The sequence below is a fragment of the Mytilus californianus genome, unplaced genomic scaffold, assembly GCF_021869535.1.
Source record: "Mytilus californianus isolate M0D057914Y unplaced genomic scaffold, xbMytCali1.0.p SCAF_10, whole genome shotgun sequence".
NCBI classification, from domain to species: domain Eukaryota; kingdom Metazoa; phylum Mollusca; class Bivalvia; order Mytilida; family Mytilidae; genus Mytilus; species Mytilus californianus.
Genome location: NW_026262582.1, coordinates 56084836 through 56108451, shown reverse-complemented (window position 1 = coordinate 56108451; position 23616 = coordinate 56084836). Strand labels below are relative to the sequence as shown.

Here is a 23616-nt window from a genome sequence, read left to right as displayed (position 1 = left end):
TTTAGATTTTGACATTTTAATTTGAACGTTTGAATTTATACTATCAAAATTACATACAGTCGAGACAAAATACCACATGTTTAACAAAATGTCAGTTAGTTTCCTATCAACTGGGACTTTCTTGATAAATGCCTAATCGAAAAAGCTATGCAAGATACATATACATCTCAATATAGTTGTTCAGACTTTTTTGAAATTTCAAATAAGTCAAAACTGTGAAATTATTCATTAAAAGATACTGCATAAGTATTTACATCATTCACACTACTAAAAATATTTAAAGATTTTTTTTTCTTTCACACGGCTGAACAAAATTTCGCGGGGTACATTATTTTGAATAAGTTGCGAAGGTGTGGAACTACTTAGAGTCAATCAACAAGTTCTTCCTCTGTTTTTGATTTGCGGTTTCTCACTACTTTGTCTTTAACCTTATCGAGAAAACTCTTTCTTTTGAAAGTATATCGATTCAATTCAGACATTTTCAGCCATATAGAGTTATCACGCTTTATATCGTATCCGGCTTTCATTAGTTTTCGTACAATAACAGATGACGGATTCTTGCAGCAACGAATAGCAATGTAGAGTGTTGACTGTCCAAGTTTGTCTACAAGGTTCACGTCACATTTGTGTTTTATAAGATATGAACAACATTCTACTCGTCCTTCTTGCAGACCTATTAGCAGGGCCGTCTTTCCAGTGCAGTCCGTTACGTTTAGGTCAGCACCTGTAATGTACACATTGATGTATTTGTTTTGTAAAAAAATAATGTCCTATATTCAATATTTATTTATAAGATAATCGATTGAAAAACAAAATATAAATTATGACACCATGAATGTTTCATATAGACAACAGAAATTAATCTGCGAAATAAATAATGTAAAATAATGTAAAAACACGGCCTTTCAACTTCAAACTTGTTGGATAATTCTTCCCTGTAGTCTAAGTGATATCTACAGAGAAGTTATAGTAAATTCTGCATACATGTAGCTCTTATGTATTTAGTTCAAATTAAGCGATAGTCTTTCCATCTCAAAACACTATACTTCCTTGTGACTTGTGCTGTAAAAATCAACATAGTACCCTTAATTACATACATGTATTAGAGCAGCTATGCGTAGGAACTATATTGTGTTAAATATGTACAAATGTACTACATTCGGTTATCCCAAAGCCCTAAGACCATTATATGGACTGGTAACGCGTTTAATAAAACTTGTTTCTCCTGTATTTAGTTCTTTTAAAAAAAATTGTGTACTAACTTTGAGGTGGTTTCACCATTGTGATTATAACGCCGCGTATAAAAGCTAAATACAATGTACTTTGGTTTTGATAATATTGGGTAAACGTTTGAGAATTTGTCTTTATAATAAATAGAAAGGACTTATCCAAACCTAGAAAACAAATCTATGAAAAGTTTGATCATGTATTACACGATACAAATTAATTAAATTTGGTTCTAGAATTCTTCGAGCGATGCAATAAAGCATACCATGGTGGACTTACTTTTCAATTTTACTTTTTATTCAAGGAAAAAGGGCGCTTGATTTGTTATCTATTACGATGCTAATTTCGTTACTATTTAAGTAAACGTCTTGAATATAGCGATAACACCTGAATACTACAAGGTTGAAATCTTTTGACAGTTATCATAAAAGATAAATTCATTAACCTCAAATCATTACAAACTATATAGGGACTATTTGCTGATGTGCATAAAATAGCACAAATAATTATCATATTCCGTAAATTTTTTATGCTATTCCGAAAAAAACTCTGCATCTTGCCATTAGTCATACTTTGCTGGTACATTTAAACGAATAGCAGTCAGGCCCGAGTACAAGACAACTAGGAAATTCTATAAAATCATAACTCAGATCGCCTATAGAGACAAGTCCTACAGACAATGGTGTATTTTGTTAACCGATTTCAAGAAACATATATTCCAAAAGACAATTTGGACCTTCTATGGAGACAACTAGGACAGTCAATAGAGTCAACTCAGTCCATACAACCTTCAACATTTAGAAAACCACCAGTTACCGACACGACAAAGTGTGAACAAATTTAAAAGAGAAAACCAGCGAACTGATTTATGATAAAACAATAAACCCCCAAAAAATATTGCATGCCGCAATCAACGACAACCACATAATTACAGCCTCCTGACTTGGCATATTCATGTCATACAGAATGTGGCTGAGAACTATGGTGTAACAGCAATACATACAAAAAATTGTAAAAATCAGTTGGAAATAGTTTGACTGATCAGATCGACACAAAGCACAAAAACAACTAACAAAAATACAAAAGAGACAAAGCACTTTTCTAAGAGAGCTCACAGTTACTTAAAGCCAGTTAAAGCTAATTACAACTTACAAATAAATCATGGTTTACAAGACTTTGAATATCAGTCCGAACATATCCAAAGGATTGAGTATAAAGAGATCATTAACAGCAAGATAATAGCACAGCCTAGTGTAATGCTAAAACATAAGCACGGACAGGATGTAGACCAATGATTATTCGCAACTGTATAGCAATACTTATTAAGTTATGCTTTATTTCAATACAAACAAAATAAATTTTAGTAAAATTAATTTTTATTTCTTATATGACATATAGAATAAATCATTTACTATCTGAAACTACTTTATATGTCTAAACCGGCGCGGGACGTCTAAACACAGATTTATTCCATTACACTATAATGAGACCAACTTAATTGTAATACAGAAGATGTGGCATGATTGCCAAAGAGACAACTCTCCACCAATTACCAAATGACGTAGAAATTATCTACTGGAGATGAACTTTTTTTTTCATAAATCAGGCCGTTATTGTTTTCGTTTGAAAAGTTTCACATTTTGTTTAAGACTGACTGTACGGTATGGTTTTGCACATCGTTACGATGCATTAAAAAGTGTGCAGTAAGAATATAATGAATCGAATTGGTATTGACTATGTATTCTAAACAACTTACCTGAATGATGCAACAGCTTTACAACATCAATATCGTCATATAATACAGCTCTCATCAACGGAGTCTGGCCCAATATGTTCTTAGCATTTATATCTGCTCCTGAAAAATCGATCATTTCATTTTGTTTATAAATATAAAAACAACATGCAATAGCTTATAAAAATCAACATATCTAGAACATGTAGAACCAATACCAGAAAGTTATAATAATCTCAATCTGTGGAATTACATAATTTTAAGGATCTATACTGACTTTGATTTACATGGTTTGATACCGAAAAGTTTACGAAAAAACATTTAGTACTTAACCGCATACGGCCAAACGCAATGGGGTTGGTGGGCAAAGGGGCCATCTCGGAATGCGACGGGGGTTTTAGCCAAAGGAAAAGTACTACATTAATTACGGAAAGTATGGTGTATGGATATAAGGCGTCTCGTAAAACTGAAAGATATAAAGCAAAAGTAGACAGTACTACATAGTTTACTGCAAGATTTGTCTAAATTATTAAGGCATAGTACCACTTAAATTACCGTTAGTATAGGCAACGTCCTATATAATAACACTAACATCATACCGGGTTATAAAGAGTCAGAACCACGAACCACATAAATACTGAGAGGTTGTTTGTGTGTCAACGTATATTTGGTCCGCATACCAGAAGGTCTGCATGGAAGCATAACTTTGTTATAAACAATGTCATTATATCTGTTCCTGTTGGAACAAAAAATCTATATCCTTTATTCCGTTAGAAACATATACTGCAGTATTTGTTCCAGTGGAAATAATATTCCAGAATATTTATTCCAACTGGAACTTATATTATGAAAGAACTTCTATTTCATGACATGTGTATGTGTTTGTGGTTTTTTTCACGGGTTGGTGTGTCCTTTGTTTTTTATATTGCTGGGTTTCTGTGATTGACAATTTTGTTAACATCCAAAATTGATGTCGTTTAACCAAACTTCGTTAAATTGGCGACAGAAACATTGTTAGTTTTCGTTTTCTATCGTCATTTATACAAACGTTGGTAATATGTCCACGAAGTGACCTTTAATACACATACGAATTGCCACGACACAAAGTTTCAAGCTTCACAATGACAGAAAGAAAGTAATATTACATGAATAATTCAGATCCTCAGATTTAAAATGAAATCGAGCGTTCGGGCAATAAATAATCCAAATGAAAACCATCAACTAATATAAATACTCTGACCTCAGTATGCTGACCTTAAACCTATTAATTACATATTTCCTTTGTGTGATTTGCCAATGTAGACGCGTGACAGATTTAGTCTTAACCGCAGATCATTTATATTAAATAATAACCCTAGATAACATAAATTATACAAATTAACAGTAGAGTAACAAGTTTAGGCTTTATACAATTGAAAATGTCATTGATTAAATGATTGCTTATAATATCGAGTGGTGAATAGTTCACACATAACTAGGACCTATAGGTCGTTGCAGTATTGAAATAAAACATGATGTAAAATTATAATATTATTATACAAAATAATTGGGCATAAGGGCAATACGTTATGTAACAGAAACTTTACTGGCGTCTTAAAATGAAAAGCTGTCATGTAATCATTACGAAATAATTATACTTAATTATTCGAGCAGTGCACATGGAACACTGTGTGAATGCATGAGAATATTTTTTCTCGTGGCATATAATTCACTGAGTTCTCAAAAAAACAAATGGATATTTTTGCAATTTCAAGAAGAGATTTTATATGAATTTATAGGGTTGTTCTCATCGCAATAGATTTTTTTCATATTTAACCCTATGCGTTCATATAAAATCTCTTCTTGAAATTTCAAAAATATACATTTTATATGAATTTGGTTAAATATACTTACCATGAAAATACTATTTATATATAGAATATAAACTGATTAACAAGCAGTGTGTTTATTTTGGTTGAGCATAAATATTTTTTCCCCACACAAATAGAGCATTTTATTTGGATTTAATTGCATACAATCTTATGTCCAAAGATGTCACATTGAAAAAGGAAACACGGGAAACACGGCCCACAATTTTTTTTTCTTTTACAGGTATGACGATGAAATATTCTTATTTTTAATCTATAACATGAAATCAAACAGACCTCGAAAAATCGTTATTATACTATTGCACGTGCTTGACTGTCTATTTATATTTTCATTTATGTTTACCAGTATATTGGATCGACAGTGTCTTCAAATTAAATGGTGTATAGTCGAAAATACGCACGCAATGCTGATACGTTTTAACGAGTCCATGCATTGTTATTTGTTTCTTTTGGACTTTTGTAAATTTGAATATACGTTTTAGCATGTTATAAAGCAAATATGAGAATTTAGGTCAAATTGCTGAACGTGAATTTGACAGCTAATGCCCCTCTGAAAAAATTACCTCTATACTTAAATATAACACAAGGTACTCAACTCATCTTATATTTTGGCCTTCTACGAGTGGTTCCCGACCACAGAAATAGGCGTGTTATGCACTATTTTGAAGATAATCTAATGTACATATACGACATAACAAGTTTCAGTGGGATCGACAAAAGCGGAATCAAAATATAACGGAAGTTCGCGACCGAATGTCTTTTCTCAAAAATACCTTGTGTTATATTTAAGTTTATAGGTATATTTTTTCAGAGACAAATGATTGTGCTATTAAATGCCCCTTTACCTTTACAGATGCTGAGTTCGGACAGAGAATAAAAGAAACATTAATGAAAACATCAATTGCAACATTTCTAAATATAATGAACTATAAATATTTTGCCTGATATCTCTTTCTCATATAACTGAAAAATAATATATATTTCCAAAATGTGTCATAATTTCCGTTACAGATCTTATTGTTTTCCTATAAATTTATGTAAACAAATTTTATATAAAATTAATTGACTGATTATGTTTTTGTTCTTGTAACACGACATGGCTTGTCGATTTCATTAAAGATTTTGGTATCAGTGCTTGGCAGATCTTGACTGAAAAACTTCCTTATTTGTCATTAAAAGGCGCCAGCAGAGTTTATCAATTTAGTGCTTGTCAATCAGTGATGTTTGCTGTAAACAATATATACTGATTACTTTTGTGTATATATTAGTAACCAGTGGTACAGTAAATAATTATGTAATAGTTATACACTGAGGGATAGGTGTGTCTGAATAAAAAACCCCGACGGCCGGAGGCCGGAGGGGTTTCTTATCCAGACACACCGTATCCCGAAGTGTATAACTAACTTACACCGGATGCTAAACCCTATATTTTTTTACATTAAATATTAAATGAAAAAGAAGAGATAGCATTTTGTTGACAACATCAAACCATGATTAATAAGAATTTTGTGTTTAAATGAAACCCCACTAGTAACCTTACTTTGATGGTCTTCATTCGAACTTTGACAAGTGAGTAGATTTTACAAATGTCAAAGTTGCCGTTTTGCATATTCCCGTTAAATCCATGTGCTAATATGGATCAGCAGGTCAAGGTTGGCCATATCGTGCATTCTTAATACAAATAAAAAAACATCATGCTCCTGTATGCAGTTGTCAATATGGACGGGTATGAGACGGACGACATTTTGAGTCAGGCGTTGGATTTGGCAGAAGAGTCTAAAGATAACGCAATATAATTTATAACCCATAAAGTTAATCATAAATTTATTTTACATGTAACTTACGGTTTTATAACCCACCCCCTCCCCCCAACCTCTTCTCATCATTAAACAAACAAACATTCATTTCGAACATACTGAGGAATAGGTGTGTCTGGATTAGAAACTGGACGACCGGACACGCTTAACATACAAAAATACAGATTGCATATGTAGGAACCCCCCGTTTTGGGGGCAATCCAAAGTTGGGGGGAGGTTTCCGAGCGTTTGAATCCCCCCTTTTTACGATCATTTCTTTTGAATGGGGACATATTGCTGGAACCCCCCCCCTCCCTTTTTTTATCCTGCGATGGCACCCCCTTTTAAAATGGCTGGATCCGCCCCTGGGTGCCATCATTATCTTCAACAATCCAAACATTAATAAATTAATTTTTATGATTAAGACTTAGTCCAAATGTAAACTATATGTTTTAATGTATAATTTACATAAAAGTTCTTTTTATGTATGTTTTTTAAGACATTGCCATATGGGATTAAAATTGTAGCTTCAAGCTAAGGAGTATTTAAATGATTTTTTTCATTCAAAATAGATGCTAAAGATTTTTTTCGCTATTGGAATTTCCTGAAATATGTTTTTTTAATACGGCTTGAAACAACTTGTAGTGAACACTCGTCTATTCGTAATCTCTTATGTTCATGCTATTAAAAAAACAATTCATATTGTTATGAATAACAATGGACTGTGTTTTCGGGATGTAGAAGCAGGGGTTTCCAGAAACCCCGCTCGTCACACCCTGTGGTCAAAATCCATTGTTATTCGTAACAATTGATCTAGTCAATTTACACTTGTTTCAGAAATAGAAACTGTGAAGTATAACAATAGAACTGGGGTGTAAACTCCAATATACACTGCATTCACCTTGTCCGTCCGTTTGTTCGTCCGTTCGTTCAACAAATATTCCTGTCACACTCTTCCAAGACTTAACAGTGATGAGTTGTAACGTGTGTCTGCTTGTCGAATCTGTCTTACACCTATTTCCTGTTTCATGATTCTCGATACTTTGAACTTTGCAATATGTTGAATGAACGTTAAACATTTTAATTACATTTTTCTAAAGTTCTACAGAAAAGAATGACTTCATATTTAGTCAGCAGCTTGGCAGTGATGTTTGAGCGCTACTCGGGGAGCTGTAAGTCACCCATTTCCTGCACTTCCCATTAATTCCTTCTGACTTACTTCATGTTTAGCTTATCCGATTGAAGCCCAATCATCATATCGACACCAGTTTGAGTTCGCCGTTCGAACTGTGATTAGGTTATGAATTTTGTTGTCGATCTAAAATATTAGATGGTCATATAGTATTTAAAGAAAGTCTACTGAAAAAAAATTGAAATGGTCCAGGTGTAAGTATCTTACCTTTAATTTAGTTTAAACAGATTTTATTGTCCAAAACAGACAAAAGGATCATACACAAGTTTTTCAAATTAGGAAGTCTTCTCCATTATATACAAGTAATACATAACGGAACAAAATAAAATACATGTGAATAGAGTCATACACAATATTAATTTGGAGTTCTAAAAGTCGAGTTGACCGTAAATTTATTTATCATAAACCAATAAGGATGTTTAAATTCACTCAAAAGGTAAGTTTTTATTTTTAAAGTTAACAAATTGTTGTTGTCAAACAGTAGAATGTTCTATTAATCATGTTAATGATCCATGTCTTTGAATAAATTGACAAATCTCATTCGAAGTCAACAAAACAAGTAAATAAACTATAAAAGCTTATCTAATTAGCATTTATGTCCATACACTATGAAAAGCGACTGGTCGCTTTAATACAGTTCTGCACTTTGATAAAATTAACGTGTCCAAGTCTATACTATACATGCTATTACCAAACATCAGAGTTTTTAGGTCAGTAGGTATATTTTCTTTTCTTAAATAAAAATATAAGGTATTATATAGCTGTATAATTTTTACATGAGAGGAAATAATGTTGAGAATTTACATATAAGTATCCACATTGGCAGATTTAATATTTGCATGATACAAATCCATGTTGAGCGCGCTGCATTTATTTCTTAATATTTCGCACAAAACATTTAAATATTTCTCGCTAAATGTGTAAAATGAAAAAGGGGGAGGGGGGTAGTTTTATAATATTTCTGTATAATTCTAAATTTAAACGTATTCAAAGAGAGTTCATTTCTAATGCTTATACCGAGAGACTTCCACAGTTTGAAACTAGATGGAATAAAAGATTCTTGATAAAAACCAAATAAGATCAGCAAGGCAAAATCCACAAACAAGTCAAAGTTTGCCGATATAGTTAGTAGACTGTCACTCCTCATAGGAGTGATTGCTTTTTTTTACTCTCTTTAGTGTTTTGAACAAAAATAAAAGAAGATAGAGAGAAACTAAACAGACAAAATGATCAGCAATACAAGATTAACAAAACAGAAATTTTTGTCATGAATTCTATTCTTGTCTACAATGTTGGAGAGAGTCCATTGTTGATTATGCACATAGACCTAGGTGAGCGACACAGTCTCTTTAGGGCCTATAGTTTCTTATCTTTCAGAATTCGATTATCTGCAATTATCCTTCAAAAGAATATTCAAAACAGGCATGTTCCCTTTTTATCAGGAATTTCAAACGTCTAATAATAGTTAATTGTTTTTACATTTTTTCTAATAAGTTATCTATATATGCTTAGTCCACTTGCATTCACTACCAAAAAATAAACCCAAAATGTTTGTGACTAGTATCCGTATCAACCTGAACTCCAACAAAATAAAAAACCAGGTTATTTTTTGAATATTTCATACCGAATAACATATCTTTTATTATCATAAACGTTTTAAGGATGTTAACTATAGTATTAGAATGCCAAACTAAATTGGTGTTGTTAAAATTTATAGTTAATTTCTGAGATATCGAAATTTCAGTGACTGTCATGAAGTAGCTAAGTATTTTTATAGTATTTATGGGCTATACAACTTTTTACACATTCAAAAAGGTGTGACATTTGTTTTCAAGTCCGTATTTAAATAGAATACCAAACAATATTTCTTTTTAACTCTAAACATGAAGAGATCATGATGACATTTTTTAAAATTTTCTCCCATGTTTTGTGACGATCCTAGTTCCTGGAGTTTTCAGTATTTTAACATAGTTCGTGTTTTCCCATTTACAAATTTATTGAAGCTGGTCCCCCTTCCAATTTTATGATATATACTAGTATGTAGCTGTTTACATTAGAACTGTTAATCATATATGCACAAAAAGAAATGTCATAAGATGTGGGAACGTTTTCGTGATTAATTCATCACCATATTTTCATCATATGCTATTAGATAGACGTTTTTCGTGTCAATACCAATCAAACACTATCCAGTTACGATTATCTTCTTATTTATTAATACCGAAATTACGATTATCATTTTTGCGAGTTACGATTATCATCCCGAATTTTTCGACGGCAATTGTCTAAACGCTTAGACAATTATAGTGCACCGTTACGATTCACATAGGATGTAATGGTATAGAAAAACCTTGCAGCTGAGTAACTCTTGACAACAACGGGCTACATTTGAGAAAAATGACTGAAAAGATTTTACCTATTTCTGCCGTCGCCATATTGGGATCGTCGTAATTCCAGTTACGATTATCAGTTTAACACCAGTGATGGGATATATATTTTGTAATCGATATTTATCATGGACTGAAGAGTAATTTAGTCCAATAGATATGTTGTCTGCAAACATTCTATTCAATCCAATCATAGTATTTGCAATGTCATTAATGAAGATTTGAAATAAAAGGGAGCCCAGTACCGAGCCTTGTGGGATACCAGCTTTAAGATTACCTAATTCTGAAGACGCTTCTTTTAATACTACCATTTTAGTTATATTACGTTTAAAAGTAACTTTAAAGCAATAATAACAGCTTGCCTTTGATACCATATCTTTCTTACTTAAAGAAGTAGGCCCCTGATCCACCTTCGGTCTAATACCTTATTTACATCAGCGGATGTAAGACTTGTATAAAATTTATTGTCTAAAGCATACAAGATAGAATGTTACATATAAATTGAAGAAAAATAGAGCAGCCGGGCATGAAACCAGACTAAAATTTACACAAAAGTTTGTTAGAAACTAAATGATTGAACGTAACACGTGTTTAAATATTATTTTTTCTAGTATCTTGCTCACGCAAGAAAGAAGTGAAACTGGTCTGTAATTAGATGGCATTGACATATCTTCATTTTTGAATAAAGGAATAACATTTGGCACTTTCCAATCTCTCGGAAACACTTTTTGAGAGAGTGGTTTGTTTAACAGAATACATAAGGGAAGTGCAATTTCATTTTACACTGTTATCAGCATTCTATTACTGATTTTGTCTAGTCCAACGGCTTTATTTGGATCTAAAGTAGAAATAATATCTCTAACTTTTTATTCAGTTACAGTAATTTCTGACAAAACGTTATTACCTCTATCATCGAAGTCGGTGGTGGGGGGGGGGGGGGGGGGGGGGCTTTATTTGGATCTAAAGTAGAAATAATATCTCTAACTTTTTATTCAGTTACAGTAATTTCTGACAAAACGTTATTACCTCTATCATCGAAGTCGGTGGTGGGGGGGGGGGGGCAACCTTCGGTAATTTTTAAAAATTCATGCGTATTCATGGCATTGCATGGTTAATGGACGTTAATTTCATTATCTAAAAGTAATTTATCACATTCGACCTCTGAAACCATCTGTTTCTGCAAATCAAACCTATCTTTTATAGTCCCACACTGTACGTTTGAAACTCTTCGAGTTACTAAAAACAATTTAACAAAAATAAAAGAAGATGTGTCTGATGACACGAATGCCCCCGCTCAAGCTTCAAACAAACGAAAATGGGAAGGACGGACGGAAAGACGTAAGGACGAAAAGACGGAAGGACGGACAGTCAAGGGTAACATTTAATGCCCCCGTCGCCTACGGCGGGGTCATAAAAATACCGAATTCCAATGTAAATTCAAAAAGGGGAAGTCCATAAAAACTGACAAAGTCAAACATTATCGATCAACGGAACGAGTGGAAAACAACTGTCATATTCCTGACTTGGTACAGGCATTTTCCGAAGAAAATGGTGGATTAAACCTGGTTTTATAGCTAAATAAAACCTCCCACTCGTATGACAGTTGTTTATAGTTCCGTTATGTTGACAGAATTGGGTGAGCAACACAAACAGACATTATAGGTTAATGTGACAATAATTGGGATCCAGCAGCCAACACTGTGTAAACATATATCGCAGACATACAACACAACCGACTAAAAAATCAAACAAACATACAAATAAATCTAACAAAGACACCAACAAAAAAGATGTAGTTGATAAATTCTACGCCATGTCATAAATTGGATTACCTCAAGGTCATCCGTCCGTGTACATTTACATCATCCTTGTAACAACAGAAACAAAATCAATACCAAATTGACATATCGAGAACCCAAATTTATAAATAGCTATTTTAAGACTAGTTTGTATACCGGTATATACACTTGTAGCGATTAATAGTTTAATAATCGTCGTCCTCTTCTGAAATTTTACCTCCAAGATCTCGAATATCCTGGTTACTAGTGATTACGGTATAATCCGACTCTGATCAGTGTTTCCTTTATTATAATTTTTCCATCATGTGTCCATTCTTTCGTAAATCGTAGAATATTCAAATGTTTCAGGAGCCCATAGCGGTATCTTGTAAAGTTTTCTGTAATGAAAAGTTGTTTTTTTGTCCTTGTGGTGTCTTAGTTTCTTTTTGTTTGAGATATATAATTGTAGCGTGTTCGATATAACAAGAAACGAACAATTACTGACATTTTACCGTTCTTGGTCTGTCCCATTGGATATGTTCTACCAAGATCTTTTACACTTACATCCAGACCTAACTGCATAATCAGTATTAATGGGCTTTATTATATCACTATTGCCATTTGTTGAAATCCTGACATTGTTGAAGCGAAGACTTGTTCTTTTTTAACATTGTTATTGCTCTTCTTGAATATCGTTATTGCTCTTCAACCCTTTTCCCAACAATCCTACCTTTAAGGAACACGGTCAGATTTTGTCAAATTTTACCCTTTAGTTTTATGTAGTAAAGGGTTTGTATCGTAGTACCTATTTGGCAATTTATTTATATTATTGTACATTCAAATCTTTCCATGAAAGAACAGGTTATAATCAAAGACCACTGTGAACTTAGAAATTATAGAATAGCCACCAAGCTCTCTCCCCAAAACATATTCCATGTTGAACTAAAATTAATCCTTGTTTCTTTTGTAACATAGACCGCAGCTGACAATTTTCTTTATTTTTACAAGAAAGGGAGGTAATCCCATACTTTACAGAATTTCTGAATGTTTGGATGGTTGTTAATTGCACTGTTGTTTGTTTCTGTATTTTACATGTATTGTCTTTTTTAATTTCATACTTGAGTATCTTAATACATTTCGACCTTATAGAATTCCATATGACCTTCAAAGTTGCACTGTTCAACTGAAACGAAGCCAATTCACAGACTGTTCAGCATTTCTAAATACGTCATGCGAATTACTAACAGACGTAAACTTTTTTAAAAAGTATACAAATGGTCTCGAAATGATATATGTCGCCAACTCCATTTTGAAAATTTCTTCACAAACGTGCCGTATTATTAATTACTTTGTCTTTAAACATTACTATCTGCAATGAATTTTAAGGTAGCACGGTAGTATTTGCATTCCAGAATTTAGTTCAATGTATCTGAACATTATGATTGGACAAAAAATACAGTATCAACTGAACATACTTTCCCAAACTGAGGGATGAATCAGGTGTAGAAAAATCAGAAATAATTTTACATACAGATGAAAATGAATTTTTGAGAATTTTTTTAAATTGTGTATTCACTGCACGATAAAAGACCTAAAAGCACTAGTGGCCTTAGGTTCTTAAAGATAGCAAAAAAAGTAAACGGTCATGATACATATTCAAATTCATTTCTGAATAGTAAAATGAAAGTACTTCAGTAAACTGTGAATGTAGAATTTTTAGCAGTGTTAGTAAGTGGTGAAAATTCTAAAAAGGCTATCATTATCCCTTATGGGCCAGGAAATACTACCGTGCCACCTTAAGGGGGATATACATGTTTACACTAAATCAATGAAGGATTTTTTTTTACCTATGCAATTTGTAAGTTTATCAATAAAAAGTTGATTAAGGGCAACTATGATAAAAACAGCCCTTAAATTCCACCCCTGGGAGTGAAAATTCTGATTCAGCAAATTTTGCCTGATCTGTGGGTAATAAAGTAGAAATTTACCTAGAAAGTAGAACTTCATTATTTTTATGTAACTTGCAATACATTTTTAATTATAAATGCTCACTTTAACTTTTCGCAGTGTCTGACACATGTGCAACTACTGGAATTTGAGACGCGACATATTTTATTTGCCTGTACATCCTATTATTTTCACCGAAATAAATAAATTGCATAATTTCTTATTTTTTTCCACACAAGTACAGCTTTACTAGTTTTCTTTAGGTTTAATTTGTAGTTTTGTGGTAACATGACACCAGTATGAGCTTTTTTGGAACCAGCAAGTGGTTAAGGGGTCCTTACTTATTCATTTAGCCCTCATATTTGACTGAAAAAGAGATAGCAATAGGGGTTTCTTTACACTGACAAGACATTTTTTTTGACAAAGAATGTAATTATGACTGTTTATCAGCAAGATTAAATAGTTTATTCATTTTCCATGCAAATGTCATTAATTGTTTTGATTTTCTGACAATGAAAAGCACAATAAAGGTAAAATGATTATGTAAGGGGACATAATTTAACTTAATGCATACATGAGAAATAGACAAACAGTCAACTTAGAGATATATTCTAGTACATATATTGTCAAAAAGATTTCAGAATGATAGTTAACTGCCATCTAAAGAATCTTGTTGTGTTGCCTTCATAATCTGGAAATGCTTAAAGTAATGTAAGGCATGCTGTAAAATGTGGAATGGACTTTAATATCATTTTTCATGATTTGGTGCTTAAACTGTTTCTTTCAGTCAGATTAACTATAAATAGAGTTGGCAATCCAATAATTCCTCCTGAATCACCATGTTTGACTTCTGTGTTGATTTGAAACATCATATATTTGGATTTTGTTCACTCCTTAAGTAAAAATGGTAAGATGAAAAAAAAATGAAAATCTGCCAGCTGGGGTAGGGGTGTAATCTTTCATTTTTTTTTGGTAAGGAATGAGTGCAGACTAGTATTCTTTATTGTAATATGTTACATAGTAAGAAGGCTATGCATCATAGGTGTCATGACTGATTTCAAGTTTGAAATGTCTTGGTTAAGGGGGATATACATGTTTACACTAAATCAATGAAGGATTTTTTTTTACCTATGCAATTTGTAAGTTTATCAATAAAAAGTTGATTAAGGGCAACTATGATAAAAACAGCCCTTAAATTCCACCCCTGGGAGTGAAAATTGCTGATTCAGCAAATTTTGCCTGATCTGTGGGTAATAAAGTAGAAATTTACCTAGAAAGTAGAACTTCATTATTTTTATGTAACTTGCAATACATTTTTAATTATAAATGCTCACTTTAACTTTTCGCAGTGTCTGACACATGTGCAACTACTGGAATTTGAGACGCGACATATTTTATTTGCCTGTACATCCTATTATTTTCACCAAAATAAATAAATTGCATAATTTCTTATTTTTTTCCACACAAGTACAGCTTTACTAGTTTTCTTTAGGTTTAATTTGTAGTTTTGTGGTAACATGACACCAGTATGAGCTTTTTTGGAACCAGCAAGTGGTTAAGGGGTCCTTACTTATTCATTTAGCCCTCATATTTGACTGAAAAAGAGATAGCAATAGGGGTTTCTTTACACTGACAAGACATTTTTTTTGACAAAGAATGTAATTATGACTGTTTATCAGCAAGATTAAATAGTTTATTCATTTTCCATGCAAATGTCATTAATTGTTTTGATTTTCTGACAATGAAAAGCACAATAAAGGTAAAATGATTATGTAAGGGGACATAATTTAACTTAATGCATACATGAGAAATAGACAAACAGTCAACTTAGAGATATATTCTAGTACATATATTGTCAAAAAGATTTCAGAATGATAGTTAACTGCCATCTAAAGAATCTTGTTGTGTTGCCTTCATAATCTGGAAATGCTTAAAGTAATGTAAGGCATGCTGTAAAATGTGGAATGGACTTTAATATCATTTTTCATGATTTGGTGCTTAAACTGTTTCTTTCAGTCAGATTAACTATAAATAGAGTTGGCAATCCAATAATTCCTCCTGAATCACCATGTTTGACTTCTGTGTTGATTTGAAACATCATATATTTGGATTTTGTTCACTCCTTAAGTAAAAATGGTAGGATGAAAAAAAAAATGAAAATCTGCCAGCTGGGGTAGGGGTGTAATCTTTCATTTTTTTTTGGTAAGAAATGAGTGCAGACTAGTATTCTTTATTGTAATATGTTACATAGTAAGAAGGCTATGCATCATAGGTGTCATGACTGATTTCAAGTTTGAAATGTCTTGGTTAAGGTAGCACGGTAGTATTTGCATTCCAGAATTTAGGTTGCTCTTTTGTGTACCCTACTTAAGTCAATGTATCTGAACATTATGATTGGACAAAAAATACAGTATCAACTGAACATACTTTCCCAAACTGAGGGATTAATCAGGTGTAGAAAAATCAGAAATAATTTTACATACAGATGAAAATGAATTTTTGAGAATTTTTTTAAATCGTGTATTCACTGCACGATAAAAGACCTAAAAGCACTAGTGGCCTTAGGTTCTTAAAGATAGCAAAAAAAGTAAACAGTCATGATACATATTCAAATTCATTTCTGAATAGTAAAATGAAAGTACTTCAGTAAACTGTGAATGTAGAATTTTTAGCAGTGTTAGTAAGTGGTGAAAATTCTAAAAAGGCTATCATTATCCCTTATGGGCCAGGAAATACTACCGTGCCACCATTATAGCACTACTTTCGATAAAGTCGGTCTAGCTAAATGATGTATAACCTCCTTACCACTGATACCAAGTAGATATTTTATCTAGGTACTTCTACTTGAAACCAGGTAATTAGCTAATCCGGTTTATAAAAAGTCATTTCTGGTGTCATATGATAGGTTGTTTGATACTGATTCACAAACATTGTGGTTTCTATGTACTTTCCCGTGAAATAAGGTAGAATATCAGCTACTTCGTTATAGTGTACAAAAGATCCCATGACTTTATCATTTAGTTTAAAGTTACAAACAGGTACAATAATTGCTATAAAATGTCATGTGATTGCTTCGGACCAAATGCATCATATGTTCATCTCAATAACCTAAAACATTTGCAACAATCTTTTTACATCTATTATCTGTACTTTCAAATAAGGTGCAATGTCAACGCAAGGTCAAAATTTAGAACATGACCTTGACCTTTGACCTTTTTCTAAATTTCCAAGTTATGGCCTATGGATCTCAAATAAAAAAAGGTCCTAGGTGATTACGGATTTCAGATTATTTGTAACCCCTACATACCACTCAGTAAAATAAAAACAAATCTGGTAATAAATCCAATTATATATCAATGGATCGCTTTGGTCAAAATTGACCGAAACATCATGAGGATAAATGAACAAGTTAAAAAAAGAAGTTAGACGATATTTTGTTTCTGTTGTGCGTCCATAAGAAAAACAGTGTTAGAGACCGAGATAATTTGAGTCTTACAAAGAAAAAGTGTTCGATTAAAAAGTGCGAGTTCCAAACGCGTCCTGTTTGATATCATATACAAAATATCTTATTCACGGCTTTCGTGGATCTAGCGTACTTAGATAGAATGTAGGACAGAAAATCACAGGACAAAAAGTCACGATGCAGTTTTGAGATCATTCTTTGAATAAGACAACACTTCTTTTTTTATAACATTTTTGTATAATTCTGTAACTGTTAAATATAAAGCAACTTTGTATAACTAAATTAATTTTTAAAAAGTCAATAATGATCAAAAAAGTGTAAAGAAAACAATTTGTCACAGTGGCTTGGTACTTAAATGGCTTCATGGTGCCAAGAAACATATTCTTTGCATGATTAAAATTTGATAAATCTTCATTTATCAAGGCTTATGAACAATTCCCTAAACTGTAGAATGAATATATGTAATAAAAAGAAATTATTTCAAGAACTTTCTCTTATATATATATTCAAACAATTATGAAAAAAATATTTATGATTTTTTTGTCTAATATGGCCTTGAAATTCAACTTTATCATAAAATATCAAAATGGCCATACTTTGGTTCTTAAATGGATTTCTTTCAAAAGCCTTACTACTAGGTTAAACAAATCTCTTCATTAGAGTACATTCTAGGCTTCAAAGTAAGCACATTGTGGAATATATTGTCAAAAAACGATGATTTTGTGCATTTTTCGGACTTACAAGCCCGAGAAAACCCTTGGCCGCAACCTAGCATCCAAAATGTTCTGTAGCCAAAAGTTGCCACTGATGATATTAAATCTCTAGAAACAAAATCTTTCTGGATCGGGGGTGGCTGTCAAAGTAAATTATGTTAAAAACTGTTAAAAAAGATTGAAAATTTGACCAAAACTGACGTTACAACACAAATAATGCATACTTGAGGGGTAATTTCTTCGTAATTTTTAATGTTAAGTGCCTGGTTTTAATGATGAGATTGTACGATAAGTGGATCGATATCACCGCTGGTGGATGTTTCGTCCCTAAGGGTATCACCAGCCCAGCAGTCGCGCTTCTGGGCCTACATGGAATATCAATGATGCGGTCATTTCTTTAAAGTTACTGTTCATAAAATGTTAGCATCATTCGAAACACAAAGGGTTTCCTACACTTAGGCAGAAATGGCATTATCCAGGTGTAACACAACTTTTTTAAAATTTCTTGTTTTGAAAGTTATCTTCAACTTCTAAATTTATCTGAGGGGCTTCGGTGGCCTAGTGATCTAAGTAGTTCATCTACCATGTCACAAGCCAACTAGCTTGTCAACACTGAGGTTGTGAGTTCGAACCCCGCATTTAGCAGATGCGTTCGACGCCAATCTTAATTTACTAGGATTGTCAGTTTTCCTGGTGAAGGTCGGTGGTTCTCTCTGGGCACTCCGGCTTCCTCTAACAAAAATAACTGACCACCATGCTAAAGTCAATAATGCTGCAAGTGGCGTTAAACACAAACAACCAATCAATCAATCAATCAATCTTTATTCAATCGACCTCCGTTGTTATATACGTTTTCCTTAACTGCGACTGTGATTAAGATTTGTATCAGGATTTTTCAGCATTCGGCCATGCATTTATACGCAATACTACAGCGTTCAACATTATAGAAAAATGTCAACATCATCGTCAACATTCTCATAAAATGTAAGTATTAGACTGGCAATGTCAATCCGGAATTGACATGTATAAATACAATGTACATATACAATCAGGAAACTACAATAAAACAGGGAAATCTTAAGAATGTCCTGTCTGACAATGTTGTTATTAATGAACAATAACGACGTGCTTACATTTTTGTGCTGTTATAAAGCTGTTATAAATGTACTTGTCGTATACTTTTTTTCTCCGTAATTTATGTTAGCCCTTTGTATGGTTTTTAAACTTAAATTGAGAGGTGAATTAACATTAACATTATCTAATAATTCGTTTATATGTTATTTTATTGAATGATATCGAAATTCTTACAATAACTTCCGCAAATTTCAAAACGTTACCCATACGTTATCTTAAAAACCTAGATTTATGCAATGTTTGACTTACAAAAGAACCCTATTTTGTAATAGAAATTGGAAAAATACTATAATCAGATGTTGAAGGTTATACTAGAAATTTATTTTTATTTCATTACATTTAGAGGGAAAATAAAGAGAAAAATATGTTTTAGTTATTACATAATAAAGCATATACATGTATTAACACAATACAATGATGAAATGACACCGGCGGAAACATGTATCTTAAAAAACGAATTTGCAGAATTTAATTGTTTCATTCTTATATACTTTCATTTGAAAAAAATGTGGCGCATCAATATTTTTTTAATATTTGAAGAAGAAAAAAAAGAGATATGCTTAATATTCCAGTTGTAAGCTTCCCATTTGATGTAGCAACATTCTAACAGTACCTGAATATGGAGCACACATTCCAGGTTGAGATGATACTCCAGAGTTTCTTTTTCCATCATGATTTCTTTGAGAGATAGTTGCTGCTTTTAAAAAGAAGCTACTGGACAAACGGTTCTCAATGGTATAAAGTTGATGGCATTTCTCCGACAATGGACAAAGGGCACTAGCTGTCAAATTCATGTTCACCGATTTGACTCAAATTCTCATATTTGATTTATAACAATGTAAAACATTTATCCAAACTATTAAAAGTCTAAAATAAGCAGTTAACAGGACATGGGCATGATAACACGTAGCTTCGTTTCGTGTGTATTTTAGTCTAGACGCCATCTAATTAACTGTCGAGTTGACCTACAAAGTCATCCGATGTAAACATAAATAAAGATATAAATCGATTAAGCGAACTCGTGCTATTGGATTTTTCTAGGTCTGTTTAATTTCATATTATTGATTAAAAATATATGTTTATCATCGTTTTTACCTGCATAAGAATGATTTTTTGTGGATCGGATCAGTCAATCAAATGATTTACCTTTGTTTCACTTTCAATGTTGACATTCTTTTCCTTTAAATAACTTTACACATACAATTCACGTGTTATCCATCTCTAGATAAGGGGTTAAATTGAAGTTCACATGAATACGGATTCAATGAGGTCGAATTATTCACTTGCAAGTGAATAATTCATCATCAATGTTTCTTAGCTTATTTTGACAAAATTGAACCATACTGGCGGCTAAAAGCGAATAATTATTTCACTATTTCACTTTCATTTATGATTGAACAAAACAAAATCATATATTAGATTTTTTACATATCTCGTAGCTAGTGCCCTTTAAGAATATCTTTGTCACAGATGATCACGAATTCGAATATATTCGAATTGGTGAATTATCTTTTCCTCTTGCATTACTTATCAACTACAAAGACTGACATGAACCACTCGACGAATGCCTCTAGCGGAGACGGAAATAATAACCTTTCCGGTGTACGGTGTCCGGGATCGTATGAGTGTTGTTCAGTGTTGGAATCTGTGTACATTATTTCAGATCCTTTTTTTTTCTTTTGGTCATGGTGTTATCTGTCATGTTTATGATTTTTGGTTGCCCCTTGATATCTTTTATTAGATTAAATATCACATTTTGGTTCTAGAAAGTAAGAGAAGATACCCGAACTAATCATCCCTCTTTAGGAAAATCAAACGACTTCCGTTTGTCTTGCAGGATTTTGTATTTGCCTCTCTGGATACATGGTATAATACATTAATACGTGTACACATGAATCACTGAAGCAGGCGTAAATCTAGCCCATGGAAGAACAAGAAAGTGGTAGGGAAAATTTGCAGGTCTTTGTTGGGCTAAATTTTAAAAGAAGCATGTATTACGTTAGAAGTCGGAATTGTTTGTTATGTATGAGATCCTAGAAAATGTTTTATTTAAGTCATTTTTTAAAATTTCAAATAAAACACAATTGTAAAGGATGTTTGTCCTACTTTATAAAAGTAATGCACTCACCGTACTCAACTAAAAGTTCTATCATATCCCCATTTAATTTTTCTGTTGCTGCATGGAGAGGTGTGACATTATAATTGTCCGTTAAATTTACTTTACATCCCATTTCCATCAGACGTTTAGCATCCGGTAAGTCTCCTTCTTTAACAGCCAGGAAAAGGGGTGTTCGCCCTTTCGGATCTCTCTTGTCTAAAATATCTTCAGGATTTGGCGGAAGAGACGAGATGGTTAGAGAACGTTTCCTTGGACGCGGCAACAAAGGCGATGATGAATTCAAACTCCACGATGAAGGATATTGTTTTAAACTTACAGCAGATGAGGTTGACATTGTTCTTTCAACTTCGGATTTTTCTTTTTCGTTCTTATTTTCTTTTCCGGATTCGACTTCCATAGTTTATCTCTTTGTTTGGCGATAAATTCTATCTTTTTATATCTGTAAAACGTGAATAATATCACTACGTAAAATAATCGCCATGCATATAACGATGGATATGAGGTTTATTTTTATGCATCACTGTGACATATTACTTAATTGCGCATATGCATTAGACAGGCCTTGGAAGAAAATCAATCATATATTTCCAAATTTCGAAAGGTTTCTGCATGTAAGTGAATTGCACAAAAATGTCTTTATATGTCATTCAATCAAATAACGTTTTTCTATATGTGCGATAGTATTTATACACGTTTTCCAACTGTTTAGATATACCTTCAGGGGACAGTATCTGTCGTTCATAGTATGAAGTAATCTGCATTAATTAATGTCACATGTGTTAAATTAAAACGTCACCTGACTGGTTTTGTTTTCCAGACGTAATTGGTGGAGAAATAATGGATGCACAAACAGACATAAACGTACTCGCCATTAGTATGAAATAAATGTGATTTAGAACTGACCATGCCGTTGGCTAAAATATGTACACACAAAGGTACATTTAGCTCGAAACAAACAATTGTAATATCAGAATCTTAAAAATACCATTGATGCAATATCTGAGATTTAAAGTGTTCAGAATTCTGATTAAGAAATCTCTGGACAAATAGTAGGTAATATGTTTCACTGCGCAGATCATTAATTTTTATTTGTTGCCAAATACAACAGAAATAGATATAGGCACAAACCCACCACATGTACCGTTTAGAGAGTTTACAATGTTATGTAAAAAGAGATTACTATTCAGTGAACTACTATTCATAAGCAACTGCTAATGTAAAACTGCATCCATTCAACCCAGCATATAATTATATAAGACATTAAGATTTAGTATTGAGCTTTTCAGACGACCTGTAAGCATATGTAGTGCGGTAGAATTTACAAATATTCATGGGTTAATCATTCTTAAAGTTTAATGAAATAGAATACTTAGAGTAAAACTTATTGACGGAATGTCGTATGGTAATGACATTGGTCACTGACAAGAGACAGTAGCTCATTTTTGAAACGCCTCTGATGAGTCTATCGTAGACTAAACGCGCATTTAACGTAACAAATTATAAGCCTCGTATCTTTGATAAAAAAAATATTATAAAACAAACTTTACCACATCTCCTTATTTTATATTTATGGTTATAATTAAAGAATAAAATACTTCATGATTCTCCCTTCTCGTAGATGTTTTTTATCACTCAATTTTATCGTATAAAAATCATCTTCCTTTAAAATGTTTGTCGAGTTCCATTCTGAAAGCTATATTTGTTTAAATGTTTTTGTCTATAAATTTGGCGATATTGCGGTACTTAAAAAGAATAGATTATTTTTACTTAAAAACAAACGTTCATAATCATAAACAGTATAAGACAAGGATATTCCATTTCATCTGTGCTGTTACATTTTCTAATTTATTTGCATAAAGTATAATGCTTGTTTAGACACCGTTGTACCGTAACATAAGACAAAAATGTTTGATGAAAAGACACAGGGAATTTTGATTATGCATGAGATCCTAAAATGATTTATTAACGTCAAGATTTTTTATTTTAAATAAAACAAAATTGAAAGTGGATCAAACTATGTCATCATATATCTATGGTTTGAATATTATGTCATTAATTTAATATACTATTTCCTTCTTTAAATATTGTTTGAATTTGATTTTTTAAATAATTTGCATAATGTTAAAATATTAACAACTGTTTTCTTAAATTAATAGTTAATTATAACCAGCTGCTACATCATGACTATATATGTATTTCTGTATGCCCCCTTCACATACACGGAATTTTATTACGAGTCCTTACGGATTCCCAACTCGTA

At 32.4% G+C, this 23616-nt stretch overlaps 1 protein-coding gene across 1 annotated transcript; it reads right to left on the bottom strand.

The window, feature by feature from the left end:
• Positions 1–22088, bottom strand: LOC127718908 (ankyrin repeat domain-containing protein 61-like). The gene is made up of 3 exons (XM_052225001.1): positions 21366–22088; positions 2984–3082; positions 1–724 (listed from the first exon to the last, which is right to left on the bottom strand). Exons 1-3 carry the CDS (start codon positions 21751–21753, stop codon positions 369–371), a joined length of 843 nt encoding a protein of 280 aa, XP_052080961.1. The 5' UTR covers positions 21754–22088; the 3' UTR covers positions 1–368.
• Positions 22089–23616: the final 1528 nt, after the last annotated feature.